Source organism: Choloepus didactylus, chromosome 4 (genome assembly GCF_015220235.1).
Source record: "Choloepus didactylus isolate mChoDid1 chromosome 4, mChoDid1.pri, whole genome shotgun sequence".
Lineage (NCBI taxonomy): Eukaryota > Metazoa > Chordata > Mammalia > Pilosa > Megalonychidae > Choloepus > Choloepus didactylus.
The window spans coordinates 128,436,381-128,454,136 of NC_051310.1; the positions used below are offsets into that span (position 1 = coordinate 128,436,381).

The 17,756-nt window shown below is 41.7% G+C and overlaps 1 protein-coding gene across 2 annotated transcripts in view; it reads left to right on the plus strand.

Moving 5' to 3' along the window:
* Positions 1 to 8,125, plus strand: part of GNB5 (G protein subunit beta 5) — a 59,034-nt gene extending 50,909 nt beyond the window's left edge. For both annotated transcript variants that reach the window (XM_037833958.1, XM_037833957.1), the window contains 4 exons: positions 1,512 to 1,560; positions 3,406 to 3,502; positions 4,416 to 4,582; positions 5,871 to 8,125. In XM_037833958.1, coding sequence (XP_037689886.1) covers positions 1,512 to 1,560; positions 3,406 to 3,502; positions 4,416 to 4,582; positions 5,871 to 5,882 — 325 coding nt within the window. In that variant the 3' untranslated portion in view covers positions 5,883 to 8,125. The remainder of the gene's footprint in view (positions 1 to 1,511; positions 1,561 to 3,405; positions 3,503 to 4,415; positions 4,583 to 5,870) is intronic.
* Positions 8,126 to 17,756: the final 9,631 nt, after the last annotated feature.

The window sequence follows — 17,756 nt, forward strand, 5'->3', positions numbered from 1 at the left end:
TCCTAGGATGATCGAACTGTCCTGCCACCACATCATCTTTCCTGGCAGTGGGAAGAGGACAGTTGGGCTTATATCCCATTAGCCATAACTTAATCACATGGCCACACCTGGCTGCAGGAAAACTAGAAATGTAATTTTCATTCTGCTATGTGCCCAGCAAAAAAAACAAAAGAAACAAACAAACAAAAAACCATACAACTGTTTCTCAATGGGGCACTCCTGGTATTTTGAGTAGGACATTTCTTCATTGTAAGGGATTGTCCAATTCTGGACATTTAGCATCTCTGGCTGTCCCAAGCACTAAACACCAGTAGTACCCCTACGCTTAGTGACAACCAAAACTGTCTGGTCGTATTTAACTGCAGCTATAGGAGAAGGGAAGTAGATTTTGGGAACACCAAATGTCTCTCTGAGATAAACCTTATATCCTATACTTGGTCCCTGAATTTCTTACTAGCAGAGGGAAATCATAGCCCATGTGGCCCCAAATAAAGGATACTCTAGAAATAAATTTTATTTGACATTGGAATATAGATTTGCTTGTTACTCCATGAATCCATAGTGCTTTCAAAAACATAACATGCCCCCACCATGATGGGTCTGGGGTAGGCTGAAAATGTTTAGCATTTCCTATCCAGCCTTCCTGTTCTCTATCCCCTTCTTTCAGACCACATTGTATATGAGTTATACAACATCAAGCTTCCCGTCTCCCTTGCTAAGCTTTTTGATTCTTTCTTTCCCCAGGTTGGAGAGGTAATTCCACACACTGCTTTAAAGGCTGCCTCCTCCCGTAGGGTGTAGGTCATTGTACAAGAAAGTGTGAGAAACACGGTTGAGTGGTGCCTGTGGAATGAAGGGATTAAAAGACCTTTGTTCTAATCCTGCCTCCGGTTTATAATCTAGTGCTGGTACTCGGCACTGATCATTGAGAATAGAATGGCTGTAGCAATAATCATCACCATTTACTGAGTGCTTCGGCTTTGGCACCAGGCCAAATGCTTTGCCTGTACTGCTTCATATACCCTTCACGATAAGGAATATGCTTCATTATCCTCACTTTTCAGATGAGGAAACTGAAGCTGGGGAAAGTTAAGTACTTGCCAGTGGTATCACATTATAAGTATTTGATGCAGAGATTCGACTGTGACTCCATAGATCTGTTTCCAGTGTCTGTTTATAACCATTTTCTTATACCTGAGCTGTGAGCCAAGCCTCAGAAGTTAGGTACATGATCAGGGAAGCTAACATTTACTGGGGCCTGGCTGCTCTGTGGTCAGTACCTGATGCGAATACATATATTCTCTTATTTACCCCTCACCGACACTCTGCGAGGCCAGTGTCACTAAAACTGGAGGCCCCTGTAATGGGTGGTCCTTGTGGCCCTTGAAGTGGAGATTCTGATTCCAAGGGCCTAGCCTGGGACAACCTTCCCAGATGGTTCTGATGGGCTGCCAGGTTTGGGAATCACTGCTCTAAATAAAGCACTTTCTACCCAAACTTTTTTTCTGCAGATACTACCCAAGTGGAGATGCCTTTGCTTCAGGGTCAGATGACGCTACGGTATGTTTCTAAGTTACTGAGAGGTTTTCCTGTTCAAAAGAGAGAGATGTTGACTAACAATCTTATTTTTAAAAAATAACTTTTTGTGATTACAAAAGTAATATGTATTCAATGAAGAAATCTTGGGGAAATTAAATCACCTTAATCTCACTACCCATGAAAGATCTCATTTGGGTGAATTCCTTTCTGTCTTTAAAAAAAAAAAAAATGCTTTACAATTTGCTTTTTTTCACTTAGCAATAGATTGTGAACATTTTTCCATGCTGATAAATGTCTTTCTACATTTTAAATTGTATTGATTGAATAGTATCCCATGTTATGCACATGCCATCATTTACTTAACGAGTCTTCAATTTTTGGACATTTAGGTTTTATCTAGAGGGTTTTTTTTTTCCCCGCTATTTAAAACACTGCTATAAAACTTTTAAGTAAATATTTTTGGTACATCTCTTATTTCCCTTTGACTAATTCTGAAACATGGACTTGCTTAGTCAAAAATAAGACTAGTTTTAACGCTTTTGATACTAAGTGCCAAATTATGGTGACCTGTTTTTGAAGGGAAAAAATATATATTTGTGTGCCCTCAAAATATCAAATTATCTTATTAAGTACTGGGTTTCTTCTGATTTGCTACAATGGAAAGGGAATAGTTTGAGAGTTTTGATAATAATGAACATTTAATACTTCTGTATGTCAAAAAGTATATTTTAAAAATGTAAGGGCTTACATTTTGGAAAAATTCTTGCCACATATATGACAGACTGAGTTGAAATCCTTTAGATTTAAATGGGGTTATATAATTAACAAGATGAACACCCTGGACAATAGAAAGAAGGGTAAAATACAGACTGTTTATAAAACTTAAAGCCAAAATGGCAAATAAACACCTGAAAGTGTTTCTAGTCACAATCAAAGAAAGGCAAGTTTAGACAATCAGATGCCCCTTTTGCCTCTTAGAGTGGCAAAGAAACGCCCGTGGTGGGGATGGTGTGACACAAGGAGCCTCGGGACAGTGGTCAGGGCCATTAGTGCCTCCTTCTGGAGGACAGTTTTGCATCCAAATCAAGGGCTTTTAAAATATCCCCACCTCTTGATCTGGTCTCGCTATTTCTTGGAAACACTTCTATTTCTAAGGATTCTAGTCCTTAGTTATTCTAAGGAAATAGAGATAGGTACAAAGGTTTTTATGTAAGGATGGCCCTCATTTTTCATAAATTTTTTTTTTTTTGCATTTTGGAGGATTTAGTTATTTTACAAAAGAAAAGTCTGACTTTGAACAGCCAAGTTCCAAAGTCAGAAGGAGAAGAGTCAATCTATCCACTTGAGGAATATTCAACGACCATGTAAATCATGTTGTTTTGAAGATTATTTAATGATGTGGGGAAATACTAATGACATGTCAATAGAAACCATAATGAAACATTGATCCCATTTAAATACACACATAAATTAGTAATAAGACTAAACAAAATAGACCATATGTTAGTAATTACCCCTGGGATTTGGAGTGGCGTTTATTTCCTTCTTTATGTATTTCTGAATTTTTCTGAACTTCCTACAGTGAACACATATCACTTACCAGGAAGACAAGGTGGGGAGTGTGTTTGGCTTTGTACCTGAAGAGATCTTCTGTATTTGCTGATTTCTTTGAATCCTCATTGATTCACAGAGATTAATAGGAATTGGGGTTGTGGGGTGAAATACTAGGAGAGAAAACTAAAGAGGTTTTTCCCTCATCCTTCAAACTGCATGAGCCACTGGCACCTGCTTGTAGCCTTGTAGCTATCACTTCACCACACTGGAGCCAGAGATAAGAGCTTCTTTGTCTGTTTATTTGCACCTCAGTGTCGCCTCTACGACCTCCGGGCAGACAGAGAGGTCGCCATCTATTCCAAAGAGAGTATCATCTTTGGAGCATCCAGTGTGGACTTCTCCCTCAGTGGTAAGACTATAAAACTGGACCTACATGAAACCTAGTTCTCTAAAAAGCTTCTTACTCACTGAACTTCCTGTGGTCTAATAATCTACATTTGCGCCAGCTTTCCTCTGCTACACTTCTTGCCCCCTCTCTTTGCCCACCCCTGTTTTGAGACAGCAGTCGCCCTGCTGGCAGCAGCTTCCTCAACCTGATGACTTCAGGGAAATGAATGCTGTTCTTCAAGGCAGGGATGTATCAAAACTTCACATCTGCAGCAATGCCCAACCTTCCATTCTCCTCTCTTTACAGGAAAGGGGACTTTTTTCAGAGGTGGTGGTGGGGGGAAGTGAAGCAAGAGTCCCTTTCTTGATGTCCTGAAGCTCATGGCACTTCTGTCAATGCAGCTAAGTTAAGGCAGTGATCATAGGCTGGGTCACTGGACCATTCTGTTTCCCCAAACATATCCCCCCAAAAGCATCTCTTTCTCTGTGCATGCATCTGCTACTTCTGCCTGGAACAACTTTCCTCTCCTGGCTCTGCATGGCAAACTCCTACTCAGCCCTCAAGATCCTACTCAAATGTCCCCTCCTCTACAATGGCTTCCTTGATTTCCTTTTCTCTGTTATCCCCTAGCACTTTACATGTACAAAAGCACTTACATTACAGATCTTACCACATGGTGCGACAGTAATTTGTGTCTACTTTTCCTGTCTTCTCCCCTACCCTTCACAGTGGGCAGGAACGTGTTTTTCTCCTCTTTGAATCCTCAGGGCAAAGCACAGTGCCTGGCACATAGTGGATGCTAAATCATTGTTCACTGAGTGAGTGAATGAGTGACCATCATGAAATGGAAAATAGGAAAGACACTTGTTTTAAAACCATGACGCTGCAAAAGCATTTCACTACAGTGCCACCACAAATATCCTTCTTGTTCAAGGTCGCCTGCTGTTTGCTGGTTACAACGACTATACTATCAACGTGTGGGATGTTCTCAAGGGGTCCCGAGTCTCCATCCTGTTTGGACATGAAAACCGAGTCAGTACTCTGCGAGTATCCCCTGATGGGACTGCTTTCTGCTCAGGATCCTGGGATCATACCCTAAGAGTAAGAGAGATGTTTTTCTGTTGTACTGTGTGTGTGAGAGGAGAGAAGAGGGGTGATTGGCCTTCCTTAAATCAGAGGGATCAGAGTAAACTAAGATGTGCTTTGTCAGCCAAACAAAGCTCTTATTTTAGCTCTGCCCATAGCCCGCTAAGGAATGTGTTGCCTGGAGAAGTAGTAAGTCCCCATCAACTCAGGTTCTCAGGCATAGACTAGACATCCATGTCTCAGCATGTAGGTGAGGGAATAATTTGGCTAGATGTTCCTTTTGACCCTGAACATCTGATTCTTGCGACTCTAGCCTTGGCAAACTACACATTACCAACCCTGCCTCCCTTTAACGCGGGGTTCTTATTCAGTGGTCACAGACCCCTAGGAGGCCCACAGAGGGGCTTCAGGAGACCTATGAGGCCCCTGAAAATATACATCAAATTTTAAATGCATGGACATTTTTCTGGGAATAGTGTCCTCAACTTTCATCAGATTCTCAAAGAGGTTTATACCTTGTCAAATGTTGGCTCCCTGAAATTACCACCAAAACTGTCTGTTCATAAAGCAAAGTTAAGTTTATTGCTAACTTCATGTGGAAGATTACAAAGTTGACAGAGTCATAGTAACATCTCAGAATGGGAGAACAGTGGCAGATATTCATGAGGTTTCGGGGTCTAGTTTGAGGCAAATCTTTTGATGGGGGTGCTTAATTAGGATTAGACAAATTTGTGGTACAATAATTTAAGATCACTGAACACACGGTGGGAAGAAGAGGAGGATTTCAAAGGAAGTCCTGAAGAGCAGACTACCATTTGATGGTCTATATTGTGCTGAGAAGTGGAAGTCATTTTTAAAGAGGGTAAATTGAGTAGTCCAGCCTTAGGATAAATAGATAAATGAACTTTTAGGAAGTTCCTGAGACAAACAAAGTTATTCGTGACTTCATCTTCCTGAGTTAGTAGAGTCGTGTTAAGGTACTCAGTAAGCTGTGTGGGTACAGATGGTTTCTGTTGTCAATCGAAATGTTATGATCCCCCAGTAGAGAGACAACAGACACACTTCGTGCTAAGTGGGGGTGGGGGTGGGGAACAGATCAGGTTTCAAGGAAGCACCTTTGAATTGCTACGAGTAAAGTGTTATCCTTGAGTAAAGTGTTATCCTTGAGACATGTGAACGCCCTATTTCAGATAGAACGTGTGTATGTGCATGTTGACTAGACTTTTGCTTTCTCTCTTTAAGCTCATGTTTTGTAAGTCATTAACTGCAAGGAACTAAAAATTATCTGTTTGTGTCTTTGCAGGTCTGGGCTTAATCGTCTTCTCACAATGCACGCTTAGGTAGCTGAGGGTAGCATTTGAAATCTTCACATGTAAATAGATATTACTTCTAGACGATCTGAGGGCTTGTAGCATCTTAGCCGGAGAGAGCAACTCCACAGCTGAGAGCTCGCCAAGTGTCCCTGCGTGCATGCAGATATTACCATTAAAACTACCACCCCTAAAAAAGCCACTAGTGTGAGTCTTTAGCCCACCTTAAGAACACTTTCAAATATAGTGTTTTTCATTTTGGACATTTTTAAAAAGTTATCCCTTTTTAAGGTTATTCTAAATTATACGAGTCTCAACTCATTCTATTACCAATATAATTCAGCCTTTAATATATTCCATATTGTTTCCTTGCATCAAATTTATTTGCAGAATATGTTTAAAATCTTCTCATTTCTCTCAATGTTCTGTGACTTTTGGAACCTTCCTCTTGAAGTGCTGGTTTTCATGAACTGTATGAGGAAGACTGTGTTAACTGGTTTATGACAAGAAAATTCCTATTCCAAATCTAATTAGACAGAATCACTTTTTTAAAAAGTGTTTTTATTGTAAAAGTATCTTTTTCAGTCTTGCTTCCTATTGTCTTTTTTCAGATAAAACATTTTCAGCTGTGTGAACTGATTATGAACAAAGCAGAGATATATGTAAAGGGATCTTTGAATTATGTGATGATGTGGTTTGTCACTGTATCACTTGGACCGGGCATTGTCTTTCACTTAAGGGAGAAGCTGAGTGCTTTTGGTGATACAAAGGCTTCTCAGAGCAACTAAAACCTTTCAGCATGAGCACAAAAGAGTCAAGTTATTTAAAAATATATTAGTAGTATTAGTGGAAACAGGTTAAGGTGGACCTTGACCATATAAACTATACTTATATTTATTGCATTGCAAGTATAATTAAATATACAGGTTAATTGATAGGTCTTGAATGATAATTTCTTTGTTCCTCTTATACTGAGAGAAAAAAATAACATTAAAAACTCTTGTCTTTATTTGAAATTCAGCAATTCCTTCTGGAAAATACCAAGTGCTTTTGTTACAAGATCCTTTAACTTTTTTTTTTTTTTTTTCAGTCTAGAGGCTTATTATTTGTTATAGAAAACTCTTCTTTCATAAAGATGGCATGCATTACTTAGGGAAACTTACGGAAATAAAAGGTCACCTCAGATACCAAAAATCATTCCTGGGTGAGGCCTGCCCTGTGGGTAGCCTAGGGTCTCACCAGCCAGGTCCTTGCCACACCCGAGGGCTGTGTGTCCTCTGAGTCTCCTGGATGATTTGGTCTCCCTCTGGCCCAGCTCCAGCTCAGCCCTTCCCCTAGCCATAATTCTGGCTTTGTAGGCACAACCCAGCCCCTGCTCCTCCAAGAGGCCTTCTAGAGCCGGAGCCGGACACGGCCACAGGACAGGCCCAGGCCCGGTGCTCCCCTAAAGGGGTGCCAGGCCCCCCCTCAGAATTGCTTGGTCAGGATCACAAAGGGCCAGTTGGTCAAAAGTCTGCCAGGTCAGCTTTTCAATCAACTCTTTTTAAATAAACATAATGGTTATAATCAATCATTTTCCCGGCAAACATTAACTGAAGGTTTTACTACACATCAGGACCTGCGATAGAGAGAGAAAGGTAAATGGTTCCTGCTTGTCCCCAAAGAGCCTGGAGTGGAGGGAAGGAGCATGGTCCCGAGGGACCATTGTGCAGCCACCCCGTGGATTTCAGTCTGGGCAGGACACAGAGAAATGGGCTCAGTGTCTACCCAGATCCTGCCAGCTGAAGGGGGCAGGCCCTAGAGGGCATCCCATGGAATTCCCAGGCTTTGATTCCAGAACCTTCCAGCATTTGTCCTGGTCCAGCAGGCCTCATAAGCTGTGAGGACCCCTTCCCTCTTTCCTACAGACCTTTTTCTCTGCACTCTGACCTGGGCTTTCTGGCTCCCAGAAGTGAAGGAGACATGGCAAAGGAGACTTTAAGGGACACAAACTTAAGGCTATGTTTGGAGAGGAGGAGAGTATCTTCATATATGTGCAAAGTAGCTGTAACTTTCCAGTCAAAAAGGCAAATTTAAGGGCATAGTGAAAGTGTTCCCTAGAACCTATTGGCCAGTAAGCCACCTCCCCTACAAATATTGAATCTCACAATGGATGTTGTTTAGTATTTACTGATGAAATGCTTGGAATATACTACACCATGATTTGGAACGTACTACACCATGTGGAGATTCCTAAGGATAAACTCCATGTAATAAATTATATTTTGAATATTGAAAATAATGCTGAGTGTATTTTTTGACCAGTTTTTCTTTATTTCTAGAGGACCTGGGGGCAAATCTATGAATTGTGGTGGAGGGGCCAAGAGGATGTGTCCCAGTGGTGCATGGCACAGCCTTGGGCAGCCCCCCCATTCCCTTCTCCCTCCTCTTTCCTCTCCTGCTCCCCACCTCCCCTTCTCTTTCCTCTCCTCTCCTCCCCTCCCCACTGCTGCCCTCCCCCTACCTCTCTACTTCACCCTCTCCTTACTCCCTTTTCCAGGCCTTCTCTTTCTTCCTCCCCTTCCTCTTCCCTTCCTTCCCTCCACCATCTCCTCTCTCCTCTCTTCTTTGCTCTCCTCTCTTCCCTCTCTTCCCCCTCCTCCCCCTCCTCCCCCTCCATGGGCAGTCCCCACACATGTATCAATTGTACATAATTGTCATCAATTACCAATTCATCTGGTCCAGTAGTTCTCAAAATTTTGGACTTAGGATCACTCTACGTTCTTAAAAATTGAGAGCCCCAAGTATCTTTTCTTTATGTGGATTGTATCTATCAATATTTATCTTATTAAAACTGAAAAAAAATGTAATACAAGAATACAGAAGCATGCATTCCATTAAGCCACCAGGGTGATAATTTCATCAGACATTATGTAGCCCCTTGAAAAATGGTTTAAAAATATGCTCTCATGAGGGAATGTGCATAAGATTGATCCTTGGGGACAAGAAGATTCACTCAGGTATCTCCTCAACTTATTTGAATCTTCTTCAGAATGAGAGTTAAAAAAACAAAAAAGTCAGTATTACTATGCAAGTAGTTTTGACCTCTCAGGTGCCTGCAAGCACACTTTAAGAACAACTGATCTGGGCCAACAGCCCTTTTGAAAGGCCCTCCCTGAGGCCATTAAGCCCCTGGGAGACCTTGGGGAAGGGTAGTTGAAGAGAGAGAGTTACAGGTAGCATGAAGGCCCGGGGCAGTGAGGAGAGTTTGAAACCAGCTGGGGCCTCGTGAACTGCTGATCATCTTTTCAGAGGAGGACACCTGGATTCACGGGGTAACCCAGCTGATGGGTTAGAAGATCAGCTGTGGTTGGGCTTGCGGCCACTTTGCTGTCACCTGGCTCCCCATGCCTGGGAGAGCTCACTGAGCAGAGATCTGTAGATCAGCATTTCCTAAACTTGAGGGCTGATAAAAAATCATCTGGGGCAATAGCAGGTTAAAAATTCAGATCTTCAAAGCCTTTCCCCTGGAAATCGGGATGAGTAGGACTGAGGTGGGCCAAGAATTCTGAAGAAGATTCAAACCAGTTGGGGAGACACCTGAATGAATCTTCTTGTCCTGAGGATCTTATGCACATTCCCTTGTGAGAGCATGTTTTTAAACCACTTACCCTTTCGTCCTGATAGGAGATACTCAGGACACTTCAGGACATTCCACGGACAGAACTTGGCTAGCCTTCATGATTGGTCAGTCTCCACTGGGCATTCTAGCCTCCATCGGGCTGATTTGGGGCTAATTTTGGTGAAGGAAATGAAAGTATTTAATATGTTTGAGTCACTGTAAAGCTCAGACTCTAATGAGGAGATGGGATCAGGAACAATGGTCTGGTTAATTTAATCCATGAAAATATGAACTAGACAACAGGAAATGCCTTTCTTTGAGCCCAGTGTTTTCTAACCAACACACCAATGCCAAACATTCAACTTTGTCATAAGCCAGGCATAATGTTTTCAAGATTCATCCATGTTATAGCATGTATTCAGTATTTCATGAATCTGGAAAACATGCTAAGTGAAGGAAAATACAAAAGGCTAGATATTGTATGATTCCATTTATATGAAATATCCAGAATAGGGAAATCCATAGAGATAGAAAGTAGTTCAGTGGTTGCCTAAGATGGGGGGAGGAGGGAATGGGAAATGGGCAGTTATTGCTAACGGGTATGAGATTTCTTTTGGGGTCAATGAAAAGGTTCTAAAAGTGATCATGCTGGTGGTTGCACAACTGTGAATATACTAAAAACCACTGAATTCTATACTTATTTCAAGGGTGAATTTTATGGAATATGAATATTTCAATGAAGCTGTTATAAAAATATGTGGAAAAATAAGTAGTCTCTTGCTATTTTCAATATTTCATAAAACAACAGAAACCATATAGGTAAGGCTTACAAAAATTTCACATTTTCTTTTGGCTAAAAATAGGACAAAGGCATGCTAACCTTGGTTAGTTCATACTACATAGTAAAATCTTCCCTGTAATGAGCTTTACTATGTGCCAGGCACCTGAGCTAAAACTTCACATACACGGACTCCTCCCCTTCCCCCTCCTCCCCTTCCTTAGGAAGCCCCCACACATGTATCAGATTAGCAATTGTCGATTACAGATTTCATCTGGTTCAGCAGTTCTCAAACTTTTTGGTCTTAGAATCAATCTACACTCTTAAAAATTATTGAGGGCCCCAAATAGCTTTTGTTTATGTGGATTGTATCTATCAATATTTCTAATCTTCGCAAAAGCCCTACAATGCAGATATTTTATCTCCATTTTTAAATGGGGAAATTGAGGTTAGGAGAGTTGAATAACTTGCCCATAATTTGTTTATAAGTGGCAGAGCCAGAGTTTCAACCCAAGTCTGACTGCAGATTATCTTCTTGTGTGGCATGGGTTGAAAATTCTGGATGGAGTTTCATTCACTCATTAGTTTTTTGGTTCAGCTGATCATTTATTGAGTTGCCAATGGATGGCAGAGCAAGAGGATTTACCATTCACCCCCAAGCCACTCCCAATCTAAGTAAAACTGTGTGCTTGCTGCTTAAGAACAATGTTCAAAAAGATAAAATCATGACTCTCTTGCAAATTAAACATGAACATGACTCAAAAAATTTAACTCATTACTTAATGAAGAAATCATTAAGATATCAAAACCAGTTCAAATGGGAATTTGATGTACAGAGATTTGTATTCTCTTCTAGACAAAATTAATTGGCTCACTGTAATAGGAATCATTTGCATCGGCAGAAGAGACATTCAGCTGCAGCATTAGTCATCTCAGCCTTGGTAGGGAGAATTCCATGTTGTTGAGCCCTATATATATAGCTTCCACTCCTGCTACCCTGACCTCTTTGTTCATGGGCCCACTGAGCAAGCACTGCAGTGGATGGGTGAAGAGGTTAACTGGCATCCACAGAGCCTGTAATTTTGTCCACCCAACTAAGAGGCACCTCTGCAGCGGCTGCCCTTTGGTGGGCATTCACCTAGGATACAAGTATCTTTATAGTCAGACTGTGTCCATTCAAAGGGGTCCATCCATATACCTCTTTCCAAGATATCCTTTGTCACCAATCCTCCAGTCCTGTTCTTCAAAGCACCGACCATCAACCAAACCTTTTGCAGCTGCCCTTGAGCTAAACAATAACACCAAAAGAGTCTCACTCTGCTTCTGACCTCTGTGTGAACACGTGCCCACTGCTCGCCTTCTCTCGGCCTCGACTCTTCCGTCTCTAACAGCTGTGGGTCGGATTCCAAAAAAAACTCCCCCTCTCGCGACCCAGGGAAACAACTGCCCCCGGGCCCTGACGGAGTGGAGCGCGGCGCTGCAGCCCCTCCCCCGGCGGAAACAGCCGGTAGCCTATTAAACAGGACGGGGTCTGGGCCCAGCAAACGCACTGCATGGCTGCGGCTGACTGCTTGGAGCCGTCCACTCCCGAAGCCGAGGTGCTGCTGTCCACATCTAGCATCTCGACCGGCTTTTTCTCCCTCTACAGCGGCTACATGGGAGACCGCGCCGAGCTGACCACGCAGGTGGTGCCGGAGATGCCGGCCCACGGCCGCGGCCTCGGTTGGAGCCGCGTGGTGGCGCTCGTAACCTTCGCGGGGACGCTTCTAGAGACACCGCTGCCGGGGACCGACCCAGACCGAAAGTGGGGTCGTGGGCCTCGACCGAAGGAGAACATTAGCCGAGACTGCCAGCGCCGGGTGACGGTGATGTACGCTCAGCTGGTGGAGAAGCCCGGCGCCTGGCTGAAGGCGCACGGCGGTGGGGTGAGCGCCCCGAGCCGCGGGGATCCCCGGCGGGCGGCGGGAGGGTCCTCGTGGCGCCTCGTGGCGCCTGCTGAATGGGATGTTTGAAGTTAAATCCGGGATATTCAATCTCGGTGGAGTCAGCTGACAGAAATCGGCCTTGGTGGAATGATTGCCTTATTAATCCATTCTGAAGTAGTCGCACAAGAACTAGTCTGCAGGGCCTGGATACTTTCTTCATGCCGAGACCTCCAACTAGTAAAGTCAAGAGTGGGGTGGCCCTGGTCAGGTAGATTCTTTCTCTTCGGCCCACTAGGAGACTATTAAATGCACATTTGGAGACACAGATTCTTGGACCCTACAGTTCTGGAAGTCGGAGGGCACTAGCCAGAATGTTAAAATGGAAAAACATCCACCCCCTTGCCCAGTTCCCACACCTGACAGGAGCAGCTGAGGCCAGAGGTGTTAGGCACTGTGCGTGCCCATTCAACGGTGGTGCTGATTCAAAGCTCCTTAACTTATAATCAACTGCACCCAGCCTTCAATGGGTACGTTTTTAATTGCCCTGGCTTTCAGCTGCAGCTCCTTAATCTCTTGCTCTCTGTCAGTAGCGTGTGGTCTTGAGGCTAGAGGGTAGGAGCCTTGGTCTGCAGCTCTTAAACTAAGCTATTGACCAAAGAAAGCCCGGTCTCTCTTCCGGAAGTTCGCAGCATGCCTCTCAAATTCTTAACTAGACCCCCTATTTCTTTCCTCTTTTTCTTACTAGAGTTGTATCAATGACTGAAGTGACCTGCATTATAGGATAAAGACAACCAAACTATTAAAACCAGCCAAAAAAAAAAAAAAAAAAAAAAAATTTAAGGAACTGGGAAGGGAACCCCGGGCGAGCAGCAAGAGGGTCCTCGCGGTGCCAGCGGGCCTGGGATGTTTAGAGTTAAATCCGGGATATTTCCTCTCAGTGGCGACATCTTGACAGAAATTGGCTTAGGTGAGCCTCCTGTTGGCAGTTTCCTCTTAGACCCCTGGAGGTGATGAGTTGGGTTCCATTTGATGAGGAGGAAGTGGTATCTGAGTTAGAACCTTGGCTTTATATGAAGGCTTTGCGATTGTTAACCTTAACTCCTGAGTTTTCAGGATATTTGTGTTGATTCTCAACCATCTAGGTCTGTGAACTTGAGTTGTTTCTAAGAATCCCACGTGAGTCATTTGTCTTAATGCACTTAAGGAGGAAATTGGGGAAGGGGGAGCATTGCTTTTGTTTTCATTTTTGGCTAATTAATATTGACTAAGGGATAATCTCATAACATCTAGAAGCCAAAGTTCTCAAATTGGGTAAACGGGTTACCCTCGCACCTTCCCAGCTGCAGATAAAATGCTGCACAGCCTGGAGTTCTATCCCTCTTCCTCTCCTTTATTCCTAATGGGAGTAGCTGAAGCTGCTGTTTGCTTTGTCTCAGGTGATAACTTTCAGTCTGGTGATTTTAATTTCCCAAATGGCATTTGGTCTTTGCTAAGGAAAGAGCATTATATACTAGGCCACCTTTCTCTCAATTTTTGAAAGAAGGTGAGTAAAAATGAGTATTCCTTCTTTTTTTTTTTTTTTTTATTAAATTCAGTTTTATTGAAATACATTCACACACCATACAATCATCCATGATATACAATCCACTGTCCACAGTATGATAACATAGTTATGCATTCATCACCACAATCTATCTCTGAACATTTTCCTTACATCAGAAAGAACCAGAACAAGAATAAAAAATAAAAGTGAAAAAAACACCCAAATCATCCCCCCATCCCACCCCATTTGTCCTTTAGTTTTTATCCCTATTCCTCCACTCATCCATACACTAGATAAAGGGGGTGTGATCCACAAGGTCTTCACAATCACACTGTCACCCCTTGTAATCTACATTATTATATAATTGTCTTCAGGAGTCCAGACTGCTGGGTTGGAGTTTGGTAGTTTCAGGTATTTACTTCTAGCTATTCCAATACATTAAAGCCTAAGAGGTGTTATCTATATAGTGCATAAGAATGTCCACCAGAGTGACCTCTCGACTCCATTTGGAATCTCTCAGCCACTGAAACCATTTTGTCTCATTTTGCATCCCCCTTTTGGTCTAGAAGATACTCTCAGTCCCACGATGCCGGGTCCACGTTCATCCCTGGGAGTCATACTCTGCGTTGCCAGGGAGATTTACACCCCAGGGAGTCAGGTCCCACGTAGGCGGGAGGGCAGCGAGTTCACCTGTCGAGATGGCTCAGTTAGAGAGAGAGAGGGCCACATCTGAGCAACAAAGAGGCACTCAGGGGGAGACTCTTAGGCACCATTACATACAACTTCAGACTCTCCTTTGTGGTAATGAGCTTCATAAGGGCAAGTCCCATGCTCGAGGGCTCAGCACATCAAACTGCCAGTTCCAATGTTTTGACAACATACGCTAGGGGATCAGTATCTCAAAGTTTAGAGATAGGCCTTACAATTCAGGGATAGAGTTAACTGCTGTAAGAGCTTACAATCTAGGGACTATTACAATTATTGTGTCCATGTTAGGCTATGTTCTAAGATTCAATTCTGAGTTTACACATTGTAGTTAGTCCATATTGGTGAGGCATCATCCCTCTCACCATGTTTTCTCCAACACTTTTACTCCTATGTATATTTTCCTACAATTTTATAGAGTTATATTCACATACCATACATTTATCCACAGTGTACAATCAGTTGTTCATGGTATCATCATAAAGTTGTACGTTTATCACCACAATCAGCATTTGAACATACTGATTACTAAAAGAAAAAAAATTTTTTTTTTAGCAATAAGAAAAAATGATAAAAAGAAAAATAACATGTCATACAATACAATATGACAGCAAATAACACCACTACCAAGAATCCCATATTACTCCCCTATATCCCCTTCTCATAAACATTTAGCATTGGTGTATTTCCTTTGTTACATTTAATGGAGGTATATTACAATGTTACTGTTGACCATAGACTCCAGTTTGCTTTGATTATGTTTTTACCTGAATACCATCCCTTTTTCAAACTTCTGCATGGTTGACATTCATTTGCTTTCCCAAATGCAAAAACATTTTTATATTTGTATATTTAGTAACAGTCATTGGCCACTCCAGTTTTTGCCACATTATACAGTCCCAGTCTTTATCATCTATCTTTACCTCTGGTGTCATACATTCTCCTATCCCACCTCTTTCAGCTTTACTCACAGACATCTTTGTTCAGTGTACTTATAATACCATGCTACCATCACACAGTATTATGCTATCTATTTCTGGATCTATGCAATCAATCCTGAACATTCTGTAGTCCTTCAGCATCAAATGGCTGATCTCTGCCCTCTTTCTATCTCCTGGTTGCCTGTGTTGTCAGCTTTTAACTCCCAAAGTTTGTTTATTAATGTCTGTTCATATTAGTGAGACCATACAGAATCTGTCCTTTTGTTTCTGGCTAACTTCACTCAACATAATGTCCTCAAGGTTCATCCACATTATTACATGATCCATGTCTTTGTTCTGTCTTACAGCTGCATAATATTCCATCATGTGTATATACCACAGTTTGTTTATCCACTCGTCCTTTGATGGACATTTGGGCTGTTTCCATCTCTTGGGAATTGTGAATAATGCTGCAATAAACATTGGTTTACAAATGTCTGTTTGTGTCTTAAATTTCAGTTCCTCTGAGTATATACCCAGCAATGGAATAGCTGGGTCATATGGCAGATCTATATTTAGTTTCCTGAGGAACCTCCATACTGTCTTCCAGAGTGGTTGCACCATTCTACATTCCCACCAACAATGAATAAGTGTGCCTCTTTCTCCACATCCTCTCCAGCACTTGTCATTTTCTGTTTTTTGGATAGTGGCCATTCTGGTAGGTGTGAGATGATATCTCATTGTGGTTTTGATTTGCATTTCCTTAATAGCCAGTGAAGTTGAGCATTTTTTCATATGCTTTTGAGCCATTTGTATTTCCTCTTCAGAAAAATGTCTGTTCATGTCTTTTTCCCATTTTTTAATTGGATTGTTTGTCTTTCTGTTATTGAGATGCAGGATTCCTTTATATATTTGGGATATTAAACCCTTATCTGATATGTGGTTTCCAAATATCATCTCCCATTGTGTAAGTTGCCTTTTGACTTTTCTGACAAAGTCCTTCGATGTACAAAAGTGTTTAATTTTGAGGAGATCCCATTTGTCTATTTGTTCTTTGGTTGCTCGTGCCTTGGGTGTGAGGTCTAAGAAACCACCTCCTTTCACAAGATCTTTAAGATATTGCCCTACATTTTCTTCTAAGAGTTTTATGGTCTTGGTGCTAATGTTTAGGTCTTTGATCCACTATGAGTTAATTTTGGTATAAGGTGTGAGATGGACATCCTCTTTCATTCTTTTGGAAATGGATATCCAATTCTCCAAACACCATTTATTGAACAGGCTGCTCTTTCCCAGTTGCTTCGGCTTCACTGCCTTATCAAAGATCAGTTGTCCATAGATGTGAGGGTCTACTTCTGAACACTCAATTCGATTCCATTGATCAGTATATCTGTCCTTATGCCAGTACCATGCTGTTTTGAGCACTGTAGCTTTGTAATATGCTTCAAAGTCAGGTAGTGTGAGACCTCCCACTTCACTCCTCTTTCTCAAGACATTTTTGGTTATTCGGGTCACCTTACCCTTCCAAATAAATTTAGTTATTGGTTTTTCTAATTCTGTAAAGTAAGTTGTTGGGATTTGAATTGGTATTGTATTGAATCTGTAAATCAGTTTAGGTAAAATTGCCATCTTAACTATATTTAATCTTCCCATCCATGAACATGGTATGTTCTTCCATTTTTTCAGGTCTTGTTCAATTTCTTTTAGCAGTTTCTTATAGTTTTCTATGTAAAGGTCTTTTGTGTCCTTGGTTAAGTTTATTCCTAAATACTTGATTCTTTTGGTTGCTATTGTAAATGGGATTTTTTTCTTGATTTCCTCCTCTTGTTGCACATTACTTGTGTATAGGAACACTACAGATTTTTGCGTGTTGATCTTGTAGCCTGCTACTTTGCTGTATTCATTGACTAGTTTTAGTAGCTTTGCTGTAGATTTTTCTGGATTTCCTACATATAGAATCATGTCATCTGCAAATAGTGAAAGTTTTACTTCTTCCTCTCCAATTTGGATGCCTTTTATTTCTTTTTCTTGCCTAATTGCTCTAGCTAGAACTTCCAGCACAATGTTGAATAGCAATGGTGATAGTGGGCATCCCTGTCTTGTTCCTGATCTTAGAGGAAAAGCTTTCAGTCTCTGCCCATTGAGTGTGATGTTAGCTGTGGGTTTTTCATATATTGCCTTTATCATATTGAAAAAGTTCCCTTCTATTCCTATCCTTTGAAGTGTTTTCATCAGGAAAGGATGTTGAATTTTGTCAAATGCCTTTTCTGCATCAATCGAGATGATCATGTGGTTCTTCTGCTTTGATTTATTGATGTGGTGTATTACATTAATTGATTTTCTTGTATTGAACCTGCCTTGCATACCTGGAATAAATCCCACCTGGTCGTGGTGTATAATTCTTTTAATG